This window comes from Metopolophium dirhodum, chromosome 1 (assembly GCF_019925205.1).
Source record: "Metopolophium dirhodum isolate CAU chromosome 1, ASM1992520v1, whole genome shotgun sequence".
Lineage (NCBI taxonomy): Eukaryota > Metazoa > Arthropoda > Insecta > Hemiptera > Aphididae > Metopolophium > Metopolophium dirhodum.
Genome location: NC_083560.1, coordinates 44,842,089 through 44,862,505, shown reverse-complemented (window position 1 = coordinate 44,862,505; position 20,417 = coordinate 44,842,089). Strand labels below are relative to the sequence as shown.

Below are 20,417 nucleotides of genomic sequence, written 5' to 3'. Positions count from 1 at the left end.
CGAGACGTAGGTATCTATGTAAATTATCAAGTTGGCTTTCAGACTTTACTAATTATTTTTGGGTTTCCGTTAGTTTAGATACCATATATTATTTTTTAATCAACGTGAAATCAATTACTTACATTTTCAATTCAAGAAGTTAATAGTGAAGTAATTTATTTTGTTTTCAATTGTATTTTATTACACTTCAATCGATCTCGTTTTCATGTCGAAAAATATTTCGGGTAATGTTTGCCGGTATGAATTTATTGTTTCTTTTTAGCGACGAAAATCTTCAATGAAGTATTTGGGTACCTACTATATATAGAAATACTGTATAAGTACTAAATTACAGTTTTGAGTTTGTAAAAATATGAAGTATAGGCCACATTGTATATATTGCACGTCATAATATTAAATGGTGAAAACACTTTTTAACTCGGGCACTGCCCAATTAAGTCGACAAAATATTAAATTAACTTTTAACTTTTTCTCGTTAATGTTAAATCAACCGAGATAAAAAAAAAAAATTGACTCGCTCGGTATTGGCAATTACCTCTGTAGGTAAGCCCGTCGCAGTAATTTTTCTCTCGAATCGTTTTGGCGGCTGTTCGACTAACCTCCTACGTATATTGGCTTAAACAATAATTGGGTATAATTGCATTGTCGCCGAAAACGAATTAAGACTAAAAAGCCAATAATTGTTGTTTTACGACGACGGCAGCTCCGAGTGGCTGCTAATTGTTCGACGAAAAGGTATATAATGTAGTTGCACCTATATTACCTATATTATTATTATTATTTTGTTTGCGCGGCTCATTTTTATTTAAACGTTACGAAGAAAACGAAATTAAGCGCAACAATATAGGACCGCCTGCTGACGGTTTAATCAATAACAGGGCACTTTAAGTAATACATGCAGTGATAAACATAACTAAAAAAAAAAAAAAATACAAAACTCTGTTATTAGGTTTGACGCGTTTTATTCGATTACACGTAGGTACCACCTTTGGGGGCGTGCCTACAAACAAAAATATATATATGAACTGCAAGTATATGGTAATTTGCTTTACGCTCGTGCGTGCAGATATAATGAGGGCTTTGCATCCGAAACGTATATTTTATTTGGGTTTCGGGTTTCCGGTGCTGGATGTAGGTATTCGGTTGTTCAAACAACAAAAATAAAAATTCAATTCGATATTCAAAATTATTATATGCACAAAAATCGTGCACGTTCGGGTTAATATGGGTAATGGGTTGAGTATATAGTAGGAAAAAACTTAATTTAAAAACCGTGTAGGTATCAAAATTTTTAGATTGTATGCAGGATTTTATGTTCCTTAGAACATTATTTCATTTCAACAAATTTTATCGATATAAACGATACTATATATATTATAATTGCCGAACGAATTGCAGAGCTTGAAATCGATTGAAATAATTTCGGTTTTGGTTACGATTTTGTATACCAGTTTTTAATTTTTTCGATTTCAGTTACAATTTTTCAATACCGGTATTAGGAAATTTCGGTTTTGGTTTCGATTTTGTATACCAGTTTTGAAATTTTACGATTTCGGTTTCAACTTAGCAATACCGGTATTAAGAAATTTCGGTTTCGGTTTCGATTTTGTATATCAGTTTTTAATTTTTTCGATTTCAGTTACAATTTTTCAATACCGGTATTAGGAAATTTCGGTTTTGGTTTCAATTTTGCATACCAGTTTTGAAATTTTACGATTACGGTTACAACTTACCAATACCGGTATTAAGAAATTTCGGTTTCGGTTTCGGTTTTGACTACCGGTTTCTAATTTTTTTTGGTTTCAACTTAGCAATACCGGTATTAAGAAATTTTGATTTCGGTTTCGGTTTTGTATACCAGTTTCCAATTTTCTTTTGCGAATAATGAAATGGTTATCAACATTTTAATCATGATCTCAATTTCATTATGAGTATTAATTATGCGTATTTAAAAACACGTAAATTAAAAAAAAAATAACGATTTCCAATTTGTTCAGATTTCGGTTTTAAATTTAATACCGGTTTCCAATTTTTTACGGTTTCAATTTTGAATTTAATACCGGTATCCATAATTTTTTTCGGTTTCGGTTTTAAATTATAATACCTGTATCCAATTTTTTCTGGTTTCGGTTTTGATTACGGTTTCGGTTTCGGTTTTAAAACGGTTTATACCGGTTTCTGAAATCGGTTTTGAAAACGGTTTCAAGTCCTGACGAATTGACGAAACGAAGCATAATTATTTATACGTAAATATTAAGTAGAAATATTTAGTAACTATACAACGCCAATTTTGATCTTAAAATATTATTCCCAGCAATAATTATTACTGAATAACTATAAGTTATAACCACAAAAGATAGTTATAGGTTGGATCCTAAAATTACACATCATCTCATGAAATTCACATACTAAAAAATTATTTGAGTTTCGGGTTAATCAGTAAAAATAGGCGCAAAATGGTGTCATAGTTTTGAGAGTGGGGCTGTGGTTCGTGTTCATACCGAGAGGATTTGGTACTACAAAACCACCCGAACGTTTTTTTCTAGAGTTGTTTTAACGATGGTTTCTGATAGAAAATTATACCTGATAATGGGAGGTGAAAATTGGAAATTCTCAGTTTAAAAATAAGTAACAAAACTAATTTTAGACAGAGTTAAGGATTAAGCTAAAAATGTGATATAGATTTGTTTTTCGTTTTAATTCAAAAATAAATAATTGTAGATAATTGAATAGCCACAAAACATTTAAACAATATAATATAAGCAATGTGTACACATTAACTAGACATCACATAATTTTTAAAATATTTTCGCTCTATTTGTGCTATTCATAGATATTTAAGATTTTTGTCCATTTGATTTTTAACCGTTGTTGTGTGTTATACAGAACGACGGCGATGACGTCGTCGTCTCGAAGCGAAACTGCAAGTAACGGGAGTTACGCGTCGTCAAGCGGTCAAGACGCCACGTACTACAACGGTACCAACAGCAAAAGTGGCACGCAACAGCAACAGAACGCGTCGTACCAGGACCGTAACGTCTACCAGCAACAACAGCACAGGGACGGAGCAGGTGGTACCGGTGGGTCATCGTCGATGGCGCCATCGTCGTCGTCGTCGTCGTCGTACTCACAACAGCAGCAACACGCCCCTACTTCGGCGTACCAGCAACCCGCCGGCGGCTCGTATCAGCAGCACAGTGGTTACAATTCAGCTGCGGCTGCGGCGGCCAGGCGGCACATCCAGCAACGCGGTTACGACGACTACCACCAGCAACAGTTGTCGCCGGAGGAACAGCTGTCGCCCGTGTCGCCGGAAAACGAAGTGTCCATGCCGTACGGAGCCGGCGCCGGCGGAAACTCGCAGCAATACCACCAGCAGCAACAGCAACAGTTGCAGCAACAGCAACAGCTACTGCAGCAGCAACAGCAGCAGCAGCAGCAGCAGCAGCAGCAGTTGCAGGGAGAGCGTTCCGGGTCCGATTCCAGCGACGACGTGAGCCTGGCCGAGTGCCTGGCCGGCGGCGGCGTCGAGCTGATGAACTTGCGGCCGATGCCCATGTTGGACGAGAACGGCCAAGTGCTGTTGGACGACGTCGATACCGCCCGGATGCAGCAACAGCAACAGCAGCAACAGCAGCAGCGTCGCGAGGAGCAGTATTGCAGCGAACAGCAAGCGTACTATGGAGGCAACGCGACCACCGCCAACGCGTCGGACGTGTACACCATACCCGAGGACGAAGACGAGCTGAGCAGTCCGACGGGCGCCGACGGTGTGACGAGCCTCCGCAAGCGACAGATGGCCAACACGTTGACCGGTCAGTATTATATTATTATTGTAATATTATAAAAGCACTGGACAATTTTTTTTTTTATTTAGATCAACATAATATACTTGTCCTTTGACGATTTTTCGTATTTTTTAAGTATTTATCATTAATATTATAATAATAAACATACTTATATAAATTAAAACGTGATCAAAATTATTGTGTGTTTTAAAAATTATATTATGGTAGTGAGTGGCACAACTATTTCTAAAACCTTTACCCATCCATAATAGTAAATAAATTATTTTCCATGAATGGATGTGCAATTTATAACAACATCAAAGACCTTTAGTTTTCTCCACATCCCTACAAAAAGGTCTAGGGATGCCCCTGGAGGAGGCTCCACTTACCCCTAAAATGTACAATTTTAAGTTAAAAATAATACATTTTGCTCTGTTATTTTTAATATTATAGTGAATTGACACATTTATCAGAGTTAAAGATTATTATTTAGGCCTCCTGTACATTTGTTTTCCATATTTTAGTTTTGAAGCAGGTTATAATAGTACATACCTCTACCTATTTTAAAATTTACAAAATATTAACAATTTCAAAATATCAAAAAAAGCTTACAAGTTGCCTTAAATATAATATTCTTACCTTTAAAATGATTCCCATATTAAAATTTAAAACCAACAGAGTAAAATGGATTATGAACGTAGATTTTAACATGACAGCTTGCGTTAGTCATAGACGAAGAGAACTTATGTGGTTACCACATCGTCTTAAGTAATTATTACGGATTGACAATTTCAACCACATTATATTATTAAGACATTCAAATCTATATCTATACTAATATTACAAAGAGGAAAGATTTGGTTGTTTGTATTGAATAGGCTCCGAAACTACAGAACCGATTTAAATGAAATTTGGTACCTACATAGATAGTTTAGACACTGAGAAAAAACATAGGCTACTTTTTATTACTAAAAAAAGGCTGTAAGGGGCTGAAATGGGCTTAAAGGGGCTGTAAAGGGCTATACTGGTTCGAATTGAAAAATTATTTTTTTGTTGGATAGTCCATTCATTGAGGAAAGTCATAGGCTATATAACATCACGCTACACTCAATTAATAGAAATGCTCAAACAGGGATTTTGAGATTTATGATGGAAATATTTGTTTATAAATGATTGCTATTGGTTATAGGAAAAATAATTAATAGAAATAGTATTTATTTATTATTGGTTGCTATTGGTTAATCGGGCAGATCAGGTACAAGCATGCATCAAATCAAATTTTCACAAATTGCCTACCAGGGTGGCTGAGTTGCACTTACTGCAGTGAGTTACACCAAAAAGGAGTTGAACAATCACAATTTGTTTAAGAGTTGTAATTTTTTACGGGCCACAAAGTGTGCAGGATCAGCTATAGCCTATATTAAAATATATACGTTTGTGTGCAGATCTCTGTGAAGAAGATAGGCTAATTTAAAAAGAGTTAAATTTGGTTTTTATTCGTCGGAATTTAGTACGTTTAGGTTAGGTTAGGACTATGTATTAATTGATTACATTAATCCGCCGTATTATATCAAAATAAACTTGGTATAAATTTGATACTTTAGAGTTAAATCATACACTTACGTACAAACCGCACTGGGTCCGCGATCTACCGCAGGTAGATTGCCTACCTGATAATATACTGCTGCGAATCAGAATTTTTATTCCGGGCATCAGAAAAGTTAAGATAAATTTTGAACACCGTACACCGAATATTAAATAACGAATTGAACAAAGTTTGAGTCATATAGAGTTGGTACATTTAACGGGCAACGAAGTGCACAGGATCAGCTAGTATAATATAAATGTATTATAATGTAACCATTTTACTTGTTAGCATAATACTATAATAATATCATGTATTATGATTTATGAATATTACTCATATTTTATCATTCATTTGATACTAATCGAATCAGAAATAGTTCGGTTACGGAAAAATTTACTATGAAAAACAAAGGACATTTTTAAAAAGCTACAAGGTGTGGTGTGAGGGAGACACTGCCCCTTCACCCTCCTCACCGACTCGTTCACTTACCGTATCGAATACCTACATATGATATTTTAAACTATACATAGTGCCCATCACATGAAACGCATCATGGTTTTCAAATATAAATTACTCGGAAAGTATAAAGTGCTTATACGAAACGCAATAAACTTTATTTTTTCAGATATAGCTCACTACCTGTATAAATAAAAATGAAAAACGTCGGAATATCCCATCACATATAGGTAGTTCTCTAAAGTGCATGTTTGCAGGCACCCCCTGAAACTGCAAATTGCGTCAGTGAACGCCGATCACAATATATATTGAACGGGATTTGACAAACATCGTTTTCAACTATTTCCTTCAAGTTGTGTCGTAGTAGGTCCACCGGTGCTTGTCAACGTGCACGCTCGATCTGAGATATCCCTTAAAAAAAAAAATCACACTTTCACGGAATAAATACCAAATTGGTCATCAAGCGTAGTGATTATCTGCGTTTTTCATTGTCTCACGGCGAACTTGCGCCAATCGATGTGGTACGCGTTTCAAACCATCGATAGCCACTGATTGGTCACTTTACTGACCAAACACAATGACTAGTATAATTGCTATCGGAGTTCAGTGGTCGCTTACATGTGCATGAGATTATAGTTTTTATTTTCAATTAAAAACTATAGTTTGTCGAATTGTTTTAAATTTAATTTATTTATTAAATTGTGACGACGCGTATTTATACAGTGCATATACACAACGACAACGAGGTATTTGACGTATAATGTATACTATAACGAAGGATATATTATTATTTATGACTGGTATTTAAAGTACTCTTGTCTTTTAATTAAATTAAATTTTTTATTTTATAACTTACGGTAGATACTTAGTTGGCATTGTTGCTGGTGCTAGAACTTTATGTAAAGTTTGAGTTTTTTGGTCGTCTAAAAAAAAATCGACAACGTTGTACCTACGATGTTAAACTTTGAAAAAAAAAATGATTGACATTTTAAACGAAAAATTAATAATACCAGTAACCTAAATTATATTAAGTATATACAATAATAAATTATGGAATACCTAAATTAAGAATAATATTAATAATAGGTATGATAAATTCATTACATTTAACGCAAAACCAATGTGACGTTAAAAATCTCTATATCAATATGACATTAAATGCAAAATAGTTTAAACGACGTTTGAATTCTAAACAGGCCACGTTAAACGTAATAGTGTGAAACAATTTACATTTTCAATACCAACTTTAAACGGATTTTTGTTCTGGTCCAACAGTAATATTATAATGTTTTCGTGTCCTTTTCTAGCTATATCTGGGCTGAACAACAGTAGCAGCTCGGCGGCGGTCAACTTGCACCACCAGATCGTCGACAACGAGCGGTTCATGATGAAATACGCTGCGGCGAATTCGGGCAGTTCGGACTCGCATCAAAGGTCTAAGTTGTCGAACGATGAGTCTTCGGCAGCGTCTGCTTTTTCCGATCAGACCCGATCGAAAAAACTCACCCAGTCGTCTACGATACAATCCGGTACGACTTCTACAGTACAACATATTGTGTGTAAAAAATATTTTATACAATATGTTCTATTGTTTTATAGTAATTATAATATGAATAAAATTAATGAAGTTATATTGATAAATATTAAATGAACGCGCCCGCGGTAGACAGTCATAACGATTTCGCATAACGGTTTATAGCGATTTAAAACTTATAAAAATAATTAGAACGTTCTCAACAGTCGCTAGCTGGTGTTTTATCACAGTGGACAATCACTGATTTCACAAAATACTATCTATTTGAGATACAAAATATTTATTTTTTTATTTGTTATTTATGATACGCGGAGCGTCGTTATTATTTTTTACAAATTAAACTTCATTTGTGAACGGCGCAATTTTATTTAGGTTAGGTACAACGACGGTACACCCTGACACCCTTTATTTTCAGGAACATCAATATAGGTACAAAAAATAACTCGGGCAGGATGTCAATAATTTATTTTATTGGTTATTATAATGTATTGGCACATTTATTAACTTACCATGTTTAGGTAATTTTATTAAATATATAATTGGGTTTCAATTTCTTTATAATAGTTCCTTACCTATACCAATATATAGCCACTAAAGACGTATGAATTCAGTGTTTATTTCAGGTGGGTGACCGGGGGGGGGGGTAATACCCCCCCGGAGAAAAATGTATACCCCCCCGAAAAAAAATATGACAATATTACGTAAATAGTATATTATGGCGCGATTATATATAAAACGAGTTATCGATGAATTGTCAGTTATTTCGTGCGAAGATGATATAATAAATAAATATTTAATATAATAATATCATGGGTATTACTTTTTCGTACATCAATATAGTCAATTAATGTGTACCGATAATAATCGTAATCTATATATTATTAAATTGTTCGTCAATACAATCGATTTTAGATAAGTACCTATCGCATGTGGGTAATTTTTAAAGCGTGCTGTTGTCTGTCGACTGTCAGTGTAGTGGATTACGCATTTAAGACTACGTCAAACTGCATTTGGTTGATTTATATTGTTTTTGGTTATTTTTCAACGCATTTTGGTTGGTAATTAAACTTTTAACCAACAGTTAACTTCCATTATGTCAAAACGAAAAAATAATCCTATATTAGATATGTATCGGAAAAAACAAGACAACGTTGATGATCCACCAGTTATACCTTCACCGGCTTCACCCACTGAAATAATTGAAGATCAAGAAGATCAAAGTATTCGAAAAGTATTAAAAAATTGTTCTTATCAAAAAAATTGGGAAAAATCGTTTAACCGGCTATATTATAATATTAAAAAGGGTGGGGCTTTTTGTAAGGTATGTGAAAAATTTCTTAGAAAGTAATCATAGTGCTTTACAAAAATAAAAAGGTATTTTTATATGTACTCCATTTATAAATTATCGAAAAGCTACTGGTAAAACTGGTAAACTCTTAAAACACGCTAATTCAGAAAATCATGCTAAAGCTTTATTTTTGAATAAATTATTTTTAAATGGAAAAAATGAACCTATACATACACAAATGATCCAACAAAGTAATTCAGAAAAAAAATCTGATACCAAAAATTGAGCTTAAAATAATATTTTTACTTCTCTTAATTATTTACTTCTAAGGCATACCACCTTGAAAATTTAGGATACCCCCCGGGATAGAAGGTCTGAAATAAACACTGCGTATGATCCATCATATCAGACAATTTGTGTTTACATACTTATTGGTATTTTCACTAAGACTTATTCGTCTAATTTTAAATCCACGTCCACTACATTTTTATTATCAAGGTTATTTGTTTTTAAATTGTATAAGAAAAAATGTTGGTATTATTTAAAATATATTTTTTTTATATATTATTTTGACATATTTTATTAATTATTATTAATATACACCCAAAAGTGCAAAAATTACAAAACATATATTATTTAATGGACATTATATTGGTAGGCATTGTAAACACAATAGTGCAAAGATTATTAAATAAGTAGAAATCAACAAAACTATTACGATTGTACTTGCGGTTATTTAGTGACTGTTATTCTGCCGGTAATAATCTATAGGAAATAATGAAGTTAAACTTATATAGGTACTTAAAATGTAATTAGGGATGGTAAATTGGGACAGTATATTATATTATTATTATTTATTATTTATATAATATTATATTATAACTACTATTATGACTTATGAGACAGCGGTTCAAGGCAACAGCATTTAGCAACGGTAGAATTATTATGGAATGATTATATTTTGTTGCTAGTCCAAATTTAGGTGATAATAATTTAAAAAACACCATTTTGAATACTCTCAAGTTGGCTCACCCAAAGTCTAGTGATTTGGTTCCAATTCATAGGGCAACATTCATGGAAAAATAGCATTTTAATGCATTATGATTGTTAAAGTCCTAACTGTTAAATACATTTTAAAAATTGAACAGTTTTTTTTATACATATATTTGTCATTTTAAATTTTAAATAATTTGATCACCAGACACATCCTAAATTACTAACGGAGAATACTATGATTTATTAGTCGTGTAATTCAAATTTACCGAACAGCTAAGCTGTGACGTGAGAAAGATATATTTTGTAAACATTTGGTTGTGTTTGTACATAAACTGTTAACGTCACATCCCGTCAAGAAACAGTTTAATAGTCACTTTGTGATTTAGCATACCTAATCCATCTGATCACAAATTTGGTAATTTAATTTTAAGTCGTCAGCAAACATTAGACATTAATTAGTGTATTTAACCGTCTTATCTGAAATTCAAATCATTTACGAACAGTAAAATAACATCGGAGGTAAATGGCCTCCTCGAGGCACTCCACAGGAACCTAACGTATGGATTACATACGATAAGATATTATTCATTTTTTCTATCAGCTGACTATTAGATAGAGAATCCTGAAACCAATTTAATAAAGGACCGTGTATAACTAAAACATTACTTAAACCGCAAGTTTAACTGATTAGTAGTACAATAATTATTAATATATTATTCATATTTACGGTAGGTATTAAATGTTTTTAATCTTAAACCAGTATAAACATTAAACAGCATCGACAACTACCAGTTTCAAAAGTAGACAGTTTTTGAACACGAATCGAATATACAAATCGATAGGACTGTTGGTATAATATGTAACCTGTATAGGCTTGTACACCTGGACAGAGCATTTTATTCGAAAACAAGGATGCGTAGTAGTTCCAAAAGGATTAAGTGAGATTATTATGGCTTGGGTTTTATCAAAAGGGTGAGAGAAATGGAAGTCCTTAGAGGATATATAGCCAAACAAAGCAAATCCTCGAAACAAGCTCCACTTCTTGCAAGCTTTTGTTGTATGTTATCATACTGAATGTTCCGTCTAATTCTATATTTACTTATACGTGGATACGACATGTCCCGATTTTAAACTTTGCAGCAGCACCTGTGACAACGGTCTCGAACAACTGATCTATATTCTATAGTGGTAATAGGATTATCTATTCTATTAGACGTACACATATAGATACACCACTCACCGCCTACACAGTTACCAAATACTCTTGTATAATATATATAAAATAAAAATATCTGAGTTCCTTAATCGATTTACGTCACATTATTGGTTCGAGTTTCAGTTGGAATAATATTATAATCGTGAGATATTTTATGGATATTACATCTATTAGGTATAAACTTAATTTAGAACGAATAGGCTTACATTTTCATAACAACCTAGGTTCCTAATAGAGTTTTACATTTACGTGATAATATATTACTTAAAGGATTAATATGTACATAGGTAAGTTGGACTTTTTTTTCTCGAGACAACGGAATAATTGAGATATACCAGTTTCGATCACCGGCATTAGTTTTGACCTGATTTTAATACTTAACATCTCTGAATGTATGTTACTTCATATAATATGTAGACCAGATTCCACTCCACGAATTAAATTGACTTAATTTGGCTTTAGTTTTGAAAAATTACCAAACTGTGTTATTATTTTCAAGTTCTATTGAGATTGCAGGACGAAGCGTATGTAAGAGGTTTTGTGGAAAAACTGATTGCTCTTGAGATGGACTACATATTTCGAACCAAATCGTAAGAATATATCCGGATATAATCTAAGTATCATCCGTTGGCGTGTTATACTCTGAAACGTTAAAAATCCACATATTGAGATTTTTTTATTCGCTTTCAAGCCTTATATAGGTTAGATTATGTATTATTAGGTAATACTGGATCATTTTTAACTGATAAATCTACTATTTTTTCATATATAATTTTAAAGAACGATAAAAAAATAGCTTTCTTAAAAAAATATTTGGAAATCAAAACTAATTATTTAAGTTCTTGGTATGTTCAATATTGTTGATTCAGATTTATTCATTTATAATTATTTAATTATAGTTTTATAATCAGTTTGGATAACTGTTTAACCGATATGAGTACAACCGAAATGTAAGGTTGTTATTTCTAAGTTTAACGCATATTAATTGTTTTATGCAGTATTCAATTTTTATTTGGGAAATATGTGTCTAATTAATTATTTTATTTATTTATTGTAGAATGTTATTAGGTACGTCTAAATCTTTTTTTGAACTTTCAGTTACTAAGATTATTTTTGGGTGTTCATTAAAACGAGATGAATCGGATTTATTCCTAAGTTTGGATTTAAGAGTGTTAAATATGATTTCTATTCTAGTTTGACTACGAAATAGTTGATTTTAAGATTTCAATTTTTCTTTAGTCTATTCCGCAAGAGGATGCGACTGCAGTTTACTAAATTTTTGAATAAATCTACAAAAGTAATTTTCTGAACATACAAAACTTCATAGTTGTTGTATTGTGGTAGAAGAGGGAATAAGTTCTTAATGGCTAAAAGTTTTTCTTCTGTCAGCTTTATTCTTTGACCATTTATAATATAACCTAATCATTTTAGTACAGTTTATCTATATTTGCATTTTAACATTTTGCATTTGAATATTTATTTTAACAGTCGTTTAAAGTTATTTAAAGTGCATCGGGTTGTTTTTATAAAGCTTTAACCAAACATACACAATTATCTTAATAGCAACAGTTGATCCTGTAATTTAATCATACTATATTTATATTCATAACTTTTTGAAATTTTCTTGGTGTATAGTGTATTAGTTAAATTAAAAGATAAGTGGGTAAAACTTGCGATTTCCTTTGAATTTCCATTTAGTTTTAATTAATATTCATAACTTTTGAAATTGTTATGGTGCTTTTAGTTAAACAGAAAGATAACTGGGTAAAACTTATGATTTCCATGGAATTGTCATTTAATATTAATTGATGGAGACCTGACATTACATCCAAGCAAGAAGAATATTAATTTATGTATAATATTTTGTTATATGAAACGATTTTTATTTGTCTGCCTATAATCTAAAACTATTCTATGTATCGAGGCAATTTTATTTTTGGTTAGACTTTTAGTATGAAAACAACTGGCAAGAATATGAACTTTAAAAATGTTCGATTAAACCAGCATCTAATAATTCCAATAACTATCAACTTACATACCGCAAGCCAAGTATCGACCAGTATGTCATCACTGTAGAGCGCGGATTTATATGCATTTGCATATTTATTCTGGTTGATCTTATGATATGCTAAGTGAGCACAACATTTTTTTCATGGTATAACGATTTAAAAAATGAAATTTTTAAGTGCATATTTTTGCATATAATGACATTTATCCATTTTTTTTTATTTTAAGAACTTAGTTTACAATTTTAATTTTTAATTGCATATTTCACCTTTTATAGTGCATGTTTCGATGGTTTTGATTATTTTTTTTAGAAATATTTACTATTATAAAATAAAAAAATAAATATAATATTTTTATAGTTTCGATTAATTAATATCAAAATAAATTAATAGGTAATAGGTATACTTGTAGGTATCAACGGTTTTCCCAAAGATGACATTAGGTCAATAATCAGAGAAATAAAATAGGTATACTAAGATAAGCAAATATCGATTACGATTATTCCATTGACATTATTTCAGAGAAAAATTAAGAAAAGTATTGATAGTAAAATTCCATAATTTTAAACGTATTGTTTTAGTTTAACTTTCAAAAAGTACATTTTTTTTTTGCTAATTTTCTTATGCATATTTTTTATTTTTTATGCATATTTGATTGATTTTCATATAAATTATTATATTTACATATAAATCCGCGCTCTATTCATCAGTATATATACATTTTAAATATATTTATGAAAATCGAACAACAAAGCTACATCATTGATGTGCTTAAAAAATATATATATTTGATTTACGGATAGTAACAAAATTGAAAATATTGTAGAAATAAGCACATGTAGTTGCGATACGACAGTAGTAATAATATTTGAAAGAACAAAATTGAATTGTGATGGGACCCATCGATTCCACTAGTACAGGTACACAATATATATGTGCGCATGTATCACAATTGATACAGAATTTTATTTTTTATTTTTCATGTTATATTTAAGCAGTAGAAGAATACATTTTAAATATTTTAAAATATTGAAATTTTGGAAATAACTTGAACATTTGAGTGAAAAACACCATTGCGCAATATCCATATGTTATTATCATGCGTAAACTATAATATTTGTTCCGACAAATTCTGTACGATTCCCGTGAATTTTCCAACACGTTCCCCGGAATTTACGGAATTTCCCAACTCTAATAATGACTATTGTTTGTGCAGTTATTAATTAATTTCATCCGGGTTCGCGCGAAATTCGGCGTTCGCAATTATTAATATTCACGTCACTATATTGTTATAACATTTCAGGTGTCTTGCAGAATAACAAATTCCGGGCCGGCGGTGGAGAAACCGTCGTCCAACCGGTGGTGACTTACGCCCAAAATTCGCCGTCGTACTACAACGGCAGCAACAGCAGTAGCAGCAGTAGCAGCAACAGTAGCAGGTACAAAATAGTGCATTAAATGCACAACAATATTATTATGCAGCCGATTTTATTAGCGTCGTTGAGTTTCTCTACACTGTGCGCCAACCTGCAGGCGGCGGTGACGACGAGCGGCCGTATGAAATGTGACCACGAAACACGAACGACGACAATAATATTGTTATACCTATACCTAAAGTGTTTGCGATTGTTTCAAATGGTTTTTGCATTTTAGATTTGCGTCGGTTGAAGGTGACCACAATAACATATCGTCCGCGTACGACACCACGGCTGAAAACTGCGTGTTCCAAGACGACGTGAGTACCCAATTTCCCGAATATAAACTACACTTGCATTATGATACGATTTCCGAAAATTTACACTTGTGTGCAATGTTGATTAATCGACTAATTATAATATTATATTAAGCGGTTACAAATATTGGGGTTAGGATGCAACACAAATAAGTAATAACAGTAATTATCGATTTATTCGATTGACGGACGGACGAACAATCCAGCTATTGTTTACTAGTATGTTTTATAGGTAATTTAATGATAATATCATGTACTATGATAAGTTACCGCCCACACAGCATGAAAATATTTCCTAACTATGGTAAAAATATATTTTCAAGAAAATTACATGGTTGTCAAAATATTTTTAAAAAATTGCGTAAATAATTAGGAAATATTTTAGTTATATTCTTTGGCCAGGAATTACATATTTTTGAAAATATTTTATAAAAAATATTTACAAAACAATTTAATCATATATTTTCAAAAAAAAACATTTTTACAGAAGGTATATAAAAAAATTGAAGTCAACATTTTTATGCAATCATATAGTACAATATTTCGTTACAATGAGAAGAAACTATTTATACAATATTATTGGTCAAATATTAATTATTCAATATAAGATATTCACAAAATATTATCATTTCCCAAATGCTGTGTGGGCGCTGACAAGTACTGTCGATACGTGTATCAGCGATAATGACACAATTGGCTATGTGCATAGTTTATAGTGCCTATAATAGTCTTTACGCTGGGCCAGTTAATGATTTTATTTGAACAGGTTAAGTTTATCCGAATTAATAAGAGTTATAGTAAGCTGAAAGTTCATTTATAGTTATAAGTTAATAGTTGATAAAAAAATATTTTATAACTTTTTATCAAGATTAGCGTACATTATTTTTTTTACCGATTTAATTAAAACTATATAGTATATTTATACAGTTTTCTAATTTCTATATAGTAAGTACTTAATTAAAGTTTTTCATCACGAAAAAATAAACAATTCACTTCAAACATTAGGTACCCGAAATATTTTTTTACATGAACACGAAATCGAAATGTAATAAAATAAAATAAATCTAATTTCTTAAAATGAAAACGTAATTTAGCGATTTCACGTTCATTAAAAAACAATTAAGTTAAGTTAGTACCTAGTTAAATTGGGTAAAACACGATTGCGTACGATTGTTTTTGGTGACACCTTTTAAGCTACACGATTGCGTACGATTTTACCTGATTTTCAACTACACGATTGCGTACGAACTATTTAGCGTTGTTGCCAATTTTCATACTAGTATAATATAGGTACCACATGATTACACTAAAAATAATTTATAAATACATTGCTTTTTTAATAATCATTTAGCTTTTATTACCTACGCTTATTGTTAGGGTTTTAAAATTTCATGAAATTTATTTTCTTGAAATATTTCATTTCCATGAAAAATAAAAATAAAATGTTTATTATATCAAAAAGTTTATAGTCGTCAAATTCCAAATGAACATTTTTAAAAGTTTGTTTGTTTATGAAACAAAGAAAATATGTAACATATTTACATATAACTTATAAGTTGTTTAACAAATCTATAATATAACAAATTTAAACATTGTCTTTTAACTCTTAAGTTACAATCTCATAAACCAACTCAACATCATAACATATTGTTGAGAGCCATGACTCTGTGAATGCATATTATACTATATTATAATTATATTATATTATATTCACAATGTATATAGACATAAACCACTCTTATAACAGTCGTGAATCGTAACCTTTTACAATATACAAAATATGATCTAATTATTAAATAAAAGAGTCCGGAGCAGCTTCACATAATCACATCACTCGGTCACATACACACACATATACGACTTTTGTACACCTAAAATAAGTACTAACTAACTTTTATATTGATTATTATAAAAGTCTACATTTACTGGATATTTATTTGGTATATTGTAAAATTAATAAATTTGACGACGTTGCATATAATTTCATACGCAATAGTGTTTATTTTTTTTTCTTAAAGATATTTGCATCTTTAAACATACGCAATCGTGTTCTACCCGTTAAATTAACCGAAACGCAAAAGTAACCGGTTAAGTAAAAAGTTAAAATAAAATAAATAAAACCTTTTGGCTTTTTCACTTAACTTTAACTTTTTAACTCGTTAATGCCCAGCCTTGACGGTATATTATTGTAAACATACTAACATCGACACCGCGTCTTCTTTGCAAGCTTTTGTTGATTTGAATCACATAATATTATATTGTATATTATATAAAAATTATAAAATTAAATGAAAAAAACATAATAAAGCAAAGAAAGCAAAATTAAACTGATTTCATTTTAATAGAAAATAAACCAACATATTTTCTTGTACAGTAATAATATAAATTCTGTTGTATACTATCTCCATGGACTACATCCATAGTAATATTTCTATCCACGCTATAGTGGTTTAGTTTTAATGAGACTATCGTAATTACTAAACAGACCGGGTAAACGAATATGCTGAACATGGTTATTATTTAAATTAGTTTTATTTGTTTGACGATAATATTATATAATATAGAAATATAAAAATAACTAATATTCAATCGGAAAGTTAAAAATTCCCCGATTTTAGTAAAATTATATATATTATTCAAATTTAATATACCTAACATTATATTATATAATTTTTATTAAACTTGGTTTATGGTTATATATTTATATATTATTATTTTTTAAACAATAACCGACATGATTGTTTGTCAATTCCAACTAGCATACAGTCAGTCGACTTGTTTTAAAAATTAATTTAAAAAAAATACGAAAATTCCAATTGTTGTTCGTTTCGGGTTTCAATTAAAATTATTATTTATTCTCATATGTTAGGAGTCATGTTTTACTGAACATATAATATAATACTAATAAATTACAATACCATAATATATATTAATCTTAACATGTCTATCCACCATAAAACTTGCATTTATGAAGTTATTATACAACATTTTGATGTTAGGTAAGTAATTGGAGTGTTTTGAAATATTCATGAGCCATAATCTATGTACCTTTCTAATACGCATTTAATATTTACAATGCAAATATGGAGATAGAGTATCAAAAGTCGGAAGGGTTCTAGGGTCGTCTTAAAAGATTATCCCGTGGGGTGTCAATATTGTATACCATCCCTAGCTATACGTCCCTAAAAGAATTCACAGCAGTGATGAAATTGTTCAAGCGACGAAGCTCGTCGGTTTTCTATTTGTTTTAAATTTATTTCACAGAAAGGCCACGAAAACACATAAAATCATACGTGACTTATGCCATATACCTACCGCGGTATAATAATATTTATAATAATAATAATAATATAATACACTTTTGTGTGGTATATAAACAGAATAAACAAATATTATGTTTGTGTACATAATGCCCCCAAACAGCGTTGAATTTTAAGTGACGTAAACAAAATGATATTCTTTAAAACTATTATTTGCAATATTTTCAACTCTCAGATGGTACTTATATAGAAGATATATCGGGTGATTATCGAGAAATATTTTGAACACCAAAATACTTACCTAATATTTTATTGGCAAGTATACTATTTTTATTTTTTACTCTTGTAATATGTAAACTTAATCACAATATATGTTAATATGTAATATGTTATTGTGTGTGTGTGTGAGTTTAGGTATTGGGGTTGACATACCGTTAAGCATACCGCTGGTATGAAACGGTATACCTACCGTGATACCGTTACATATCAGAAAACCCGTTATACCAGCACATACTGGTAAACCGTAATACTGGAATACCGAAGAGCCTTGATAGGATTGAAAGTATTGTGGTATTAGAACCGCGGTAAACAGAAAAGACCGTGAACGGTGTTAACCCATAAAGTTAAGGATATTAATCCTTCGGTATTGAACGATATTTTAGTAATTCGGTAACACGGTATATTATGGTTCAAGCGGTATTTGAGCAATAACCTGATATAAAACAGAATATCAAAAAACCCGTAACCCTAGAGTACATATTATTATAATATTACGCTCATACTCATACAAAATGATAATGTGTACACATTTCAAGGACGTTTTTCAGTGTCAGATAATTCCAATATTTATCTAGTAAAAGTCATGTGTATGTATAAATACTACCTGCTTCCAATTCACGTAACAACACTATGGTTAAGTGAGAATAATACGTAGGATAATGATTTTTTTCTGAAGCTAGGAACATTTTTTTTTCTTTTATTACAATGTTTTTTTTCTATATAATTATATTTCCACCACCCACGTGACATTGACCCATACGCATTAATTTTTTTTTTTGGCAACACATTACCGGCATAGTACCTACCTAATACCTAGGTACCTATACACAATATCATCAGCCACGAGCTGTGTAGTGTTCCTATTTTGTTGTTGTTGTTGTTGTTGTTGTTGTTGTTGTACCTACGACGGTTTCACCCTTGATATATAGTTGGAAAAAACGCCGGAATACGATCGAATATGCAAATTGTTGAATCAGCCGATTCGTGCGGTCGGTCATCACGAGTCCAAGTCCAATAAGACGGTGCAGCAGACCAATCGGAACCAGCACCAGCAGCACCATCACCAGCAGCAGCAGCAGCAACAGCACATGCAGCGACAACTCAAGCAACAGCAGCACAAGAACCAGCAGCATCAAAACCAACAGCAACAACAGCAACAGTACAACAGCATGCTGGGCCGCGCGCTATCGTCTTCGCAGCAGAACCGGCAGGCGGCATCGTCGAACAGCAGCAATAATACGTTTGGGAACGTTCAAAACTCGAACCGTAGTCGGACGAACTTTCGCGTAAGGGTCTATCGCGACGGTCGTCGTTGTCGTCGTCGTTGTCGTCGCCATTATTATTAGTGTGTCGGCGTGAGTATACGACGGTGCTGGTGGTGGTGTAGGCTGTGGTGGTGGTGGAGGTGGTGTAGGCGGTGGTGGTGGTGATAGTGGTGGTGGCGCCGATGGAAGTACATTGTTAAGTAGTGTCGGGCTTTATCGTAAGGACTTTATCCAACCACACAAATAGAATTTACGTTATGGAGGGGTCTTCGCCCCCCTCGAAAAAAAAAATGTATACTTTGACTACTAACGAAAATACTTTTTAAAGTAAATTATTTAAAATACCTACAACAGGACAAAATCAGTTTTTTCACCAAAAATATAAAGATAAAACCCTATACATAAGGGGATGCAACAAACAGCCAGCTTCTTTTGTTTCAATCCTTAAATATGACATACAACCAGACACCTGTCATCGGTGGGATTAACATGGTTTTTTTTCACATACGTTATTGCTAATATTATGCAAAGTGACCTCTTAATAAACATTATATGTTTTTCATTGGTTAAGTCAACTGCACACTTTATATTTTTTACCGCACAATTATTGGTGACCTACTGCACCTTACGATAAAGCCTGAAGTAGTATATTTTATTCTGCGCCGCCCTACCACCGAGTAGTGATGGTATAGCCGTGCTGTCTGTGGGCAGATTTTAAAACGCCACTCTCACTATATACCCACCTTCTAACCATCACTAAAGCAAAAATAGTTATTTTTCTTCGTATCTTTCCCCTCGAAACGATACCCCACTTAATTGCATTCGCTTTCCACTTGTTTTAAAAGAAACCCATTTTATCGTCAAACGGAATTGCGTCTGTTTTTCAGTCAATCGGGCCAGGCGGCTTCTCTCTCACTGACTCGGCGAATAATATTTATTCTGTGGACCGGAATGTAGTAAAATAAATACTAACTGGGTCAGGGGTCTTCGACCTTCTTAACCAGCGGGC

The 20,417-nt window shown here is 31.9% G+C and overlaps 1 protein-coding gene across 4 annotated transcripts in view; it reads left to right on the top strand.

Moving 5' to 3' along the window:
• The window catches only part of LOC132937233 (transcription factor SPT20 homolog), a 133,509-nt gene that overhangs the window by 58,969 nt on the left and 54,123 nt on the right, over positions 1–20,417 (top strand). For 3 of the 4 annotated variants that reach the window (XM_061004049.1, XM_061004051.1, XM_061004048.1), the window contains exons 3-7: positions 2,887–3,815; positions 7,140–7,361; positions 14,176–14,311; positions 14,526–14,607; positions 19,073–19,429. In XM_061004049.1, coding sequence (XP_060860032.1) covers positions 2,887–3,815; positions 7,140–7,361; positions 14,176–14,311; positions 14,526–14,607; positions 19,073–19,429 — 1,726 coding nt within the window. The remainder of the gene's footprint in view (positions 1–2,886; positions 3,816–7,139; positions 7,362–14,175; positions 14,312–14,525; positions 14,608–19,072; positions 19,430–20,417) is intronic. The other variant, XM_061004050.1, reaches the window with a different exon arrangement.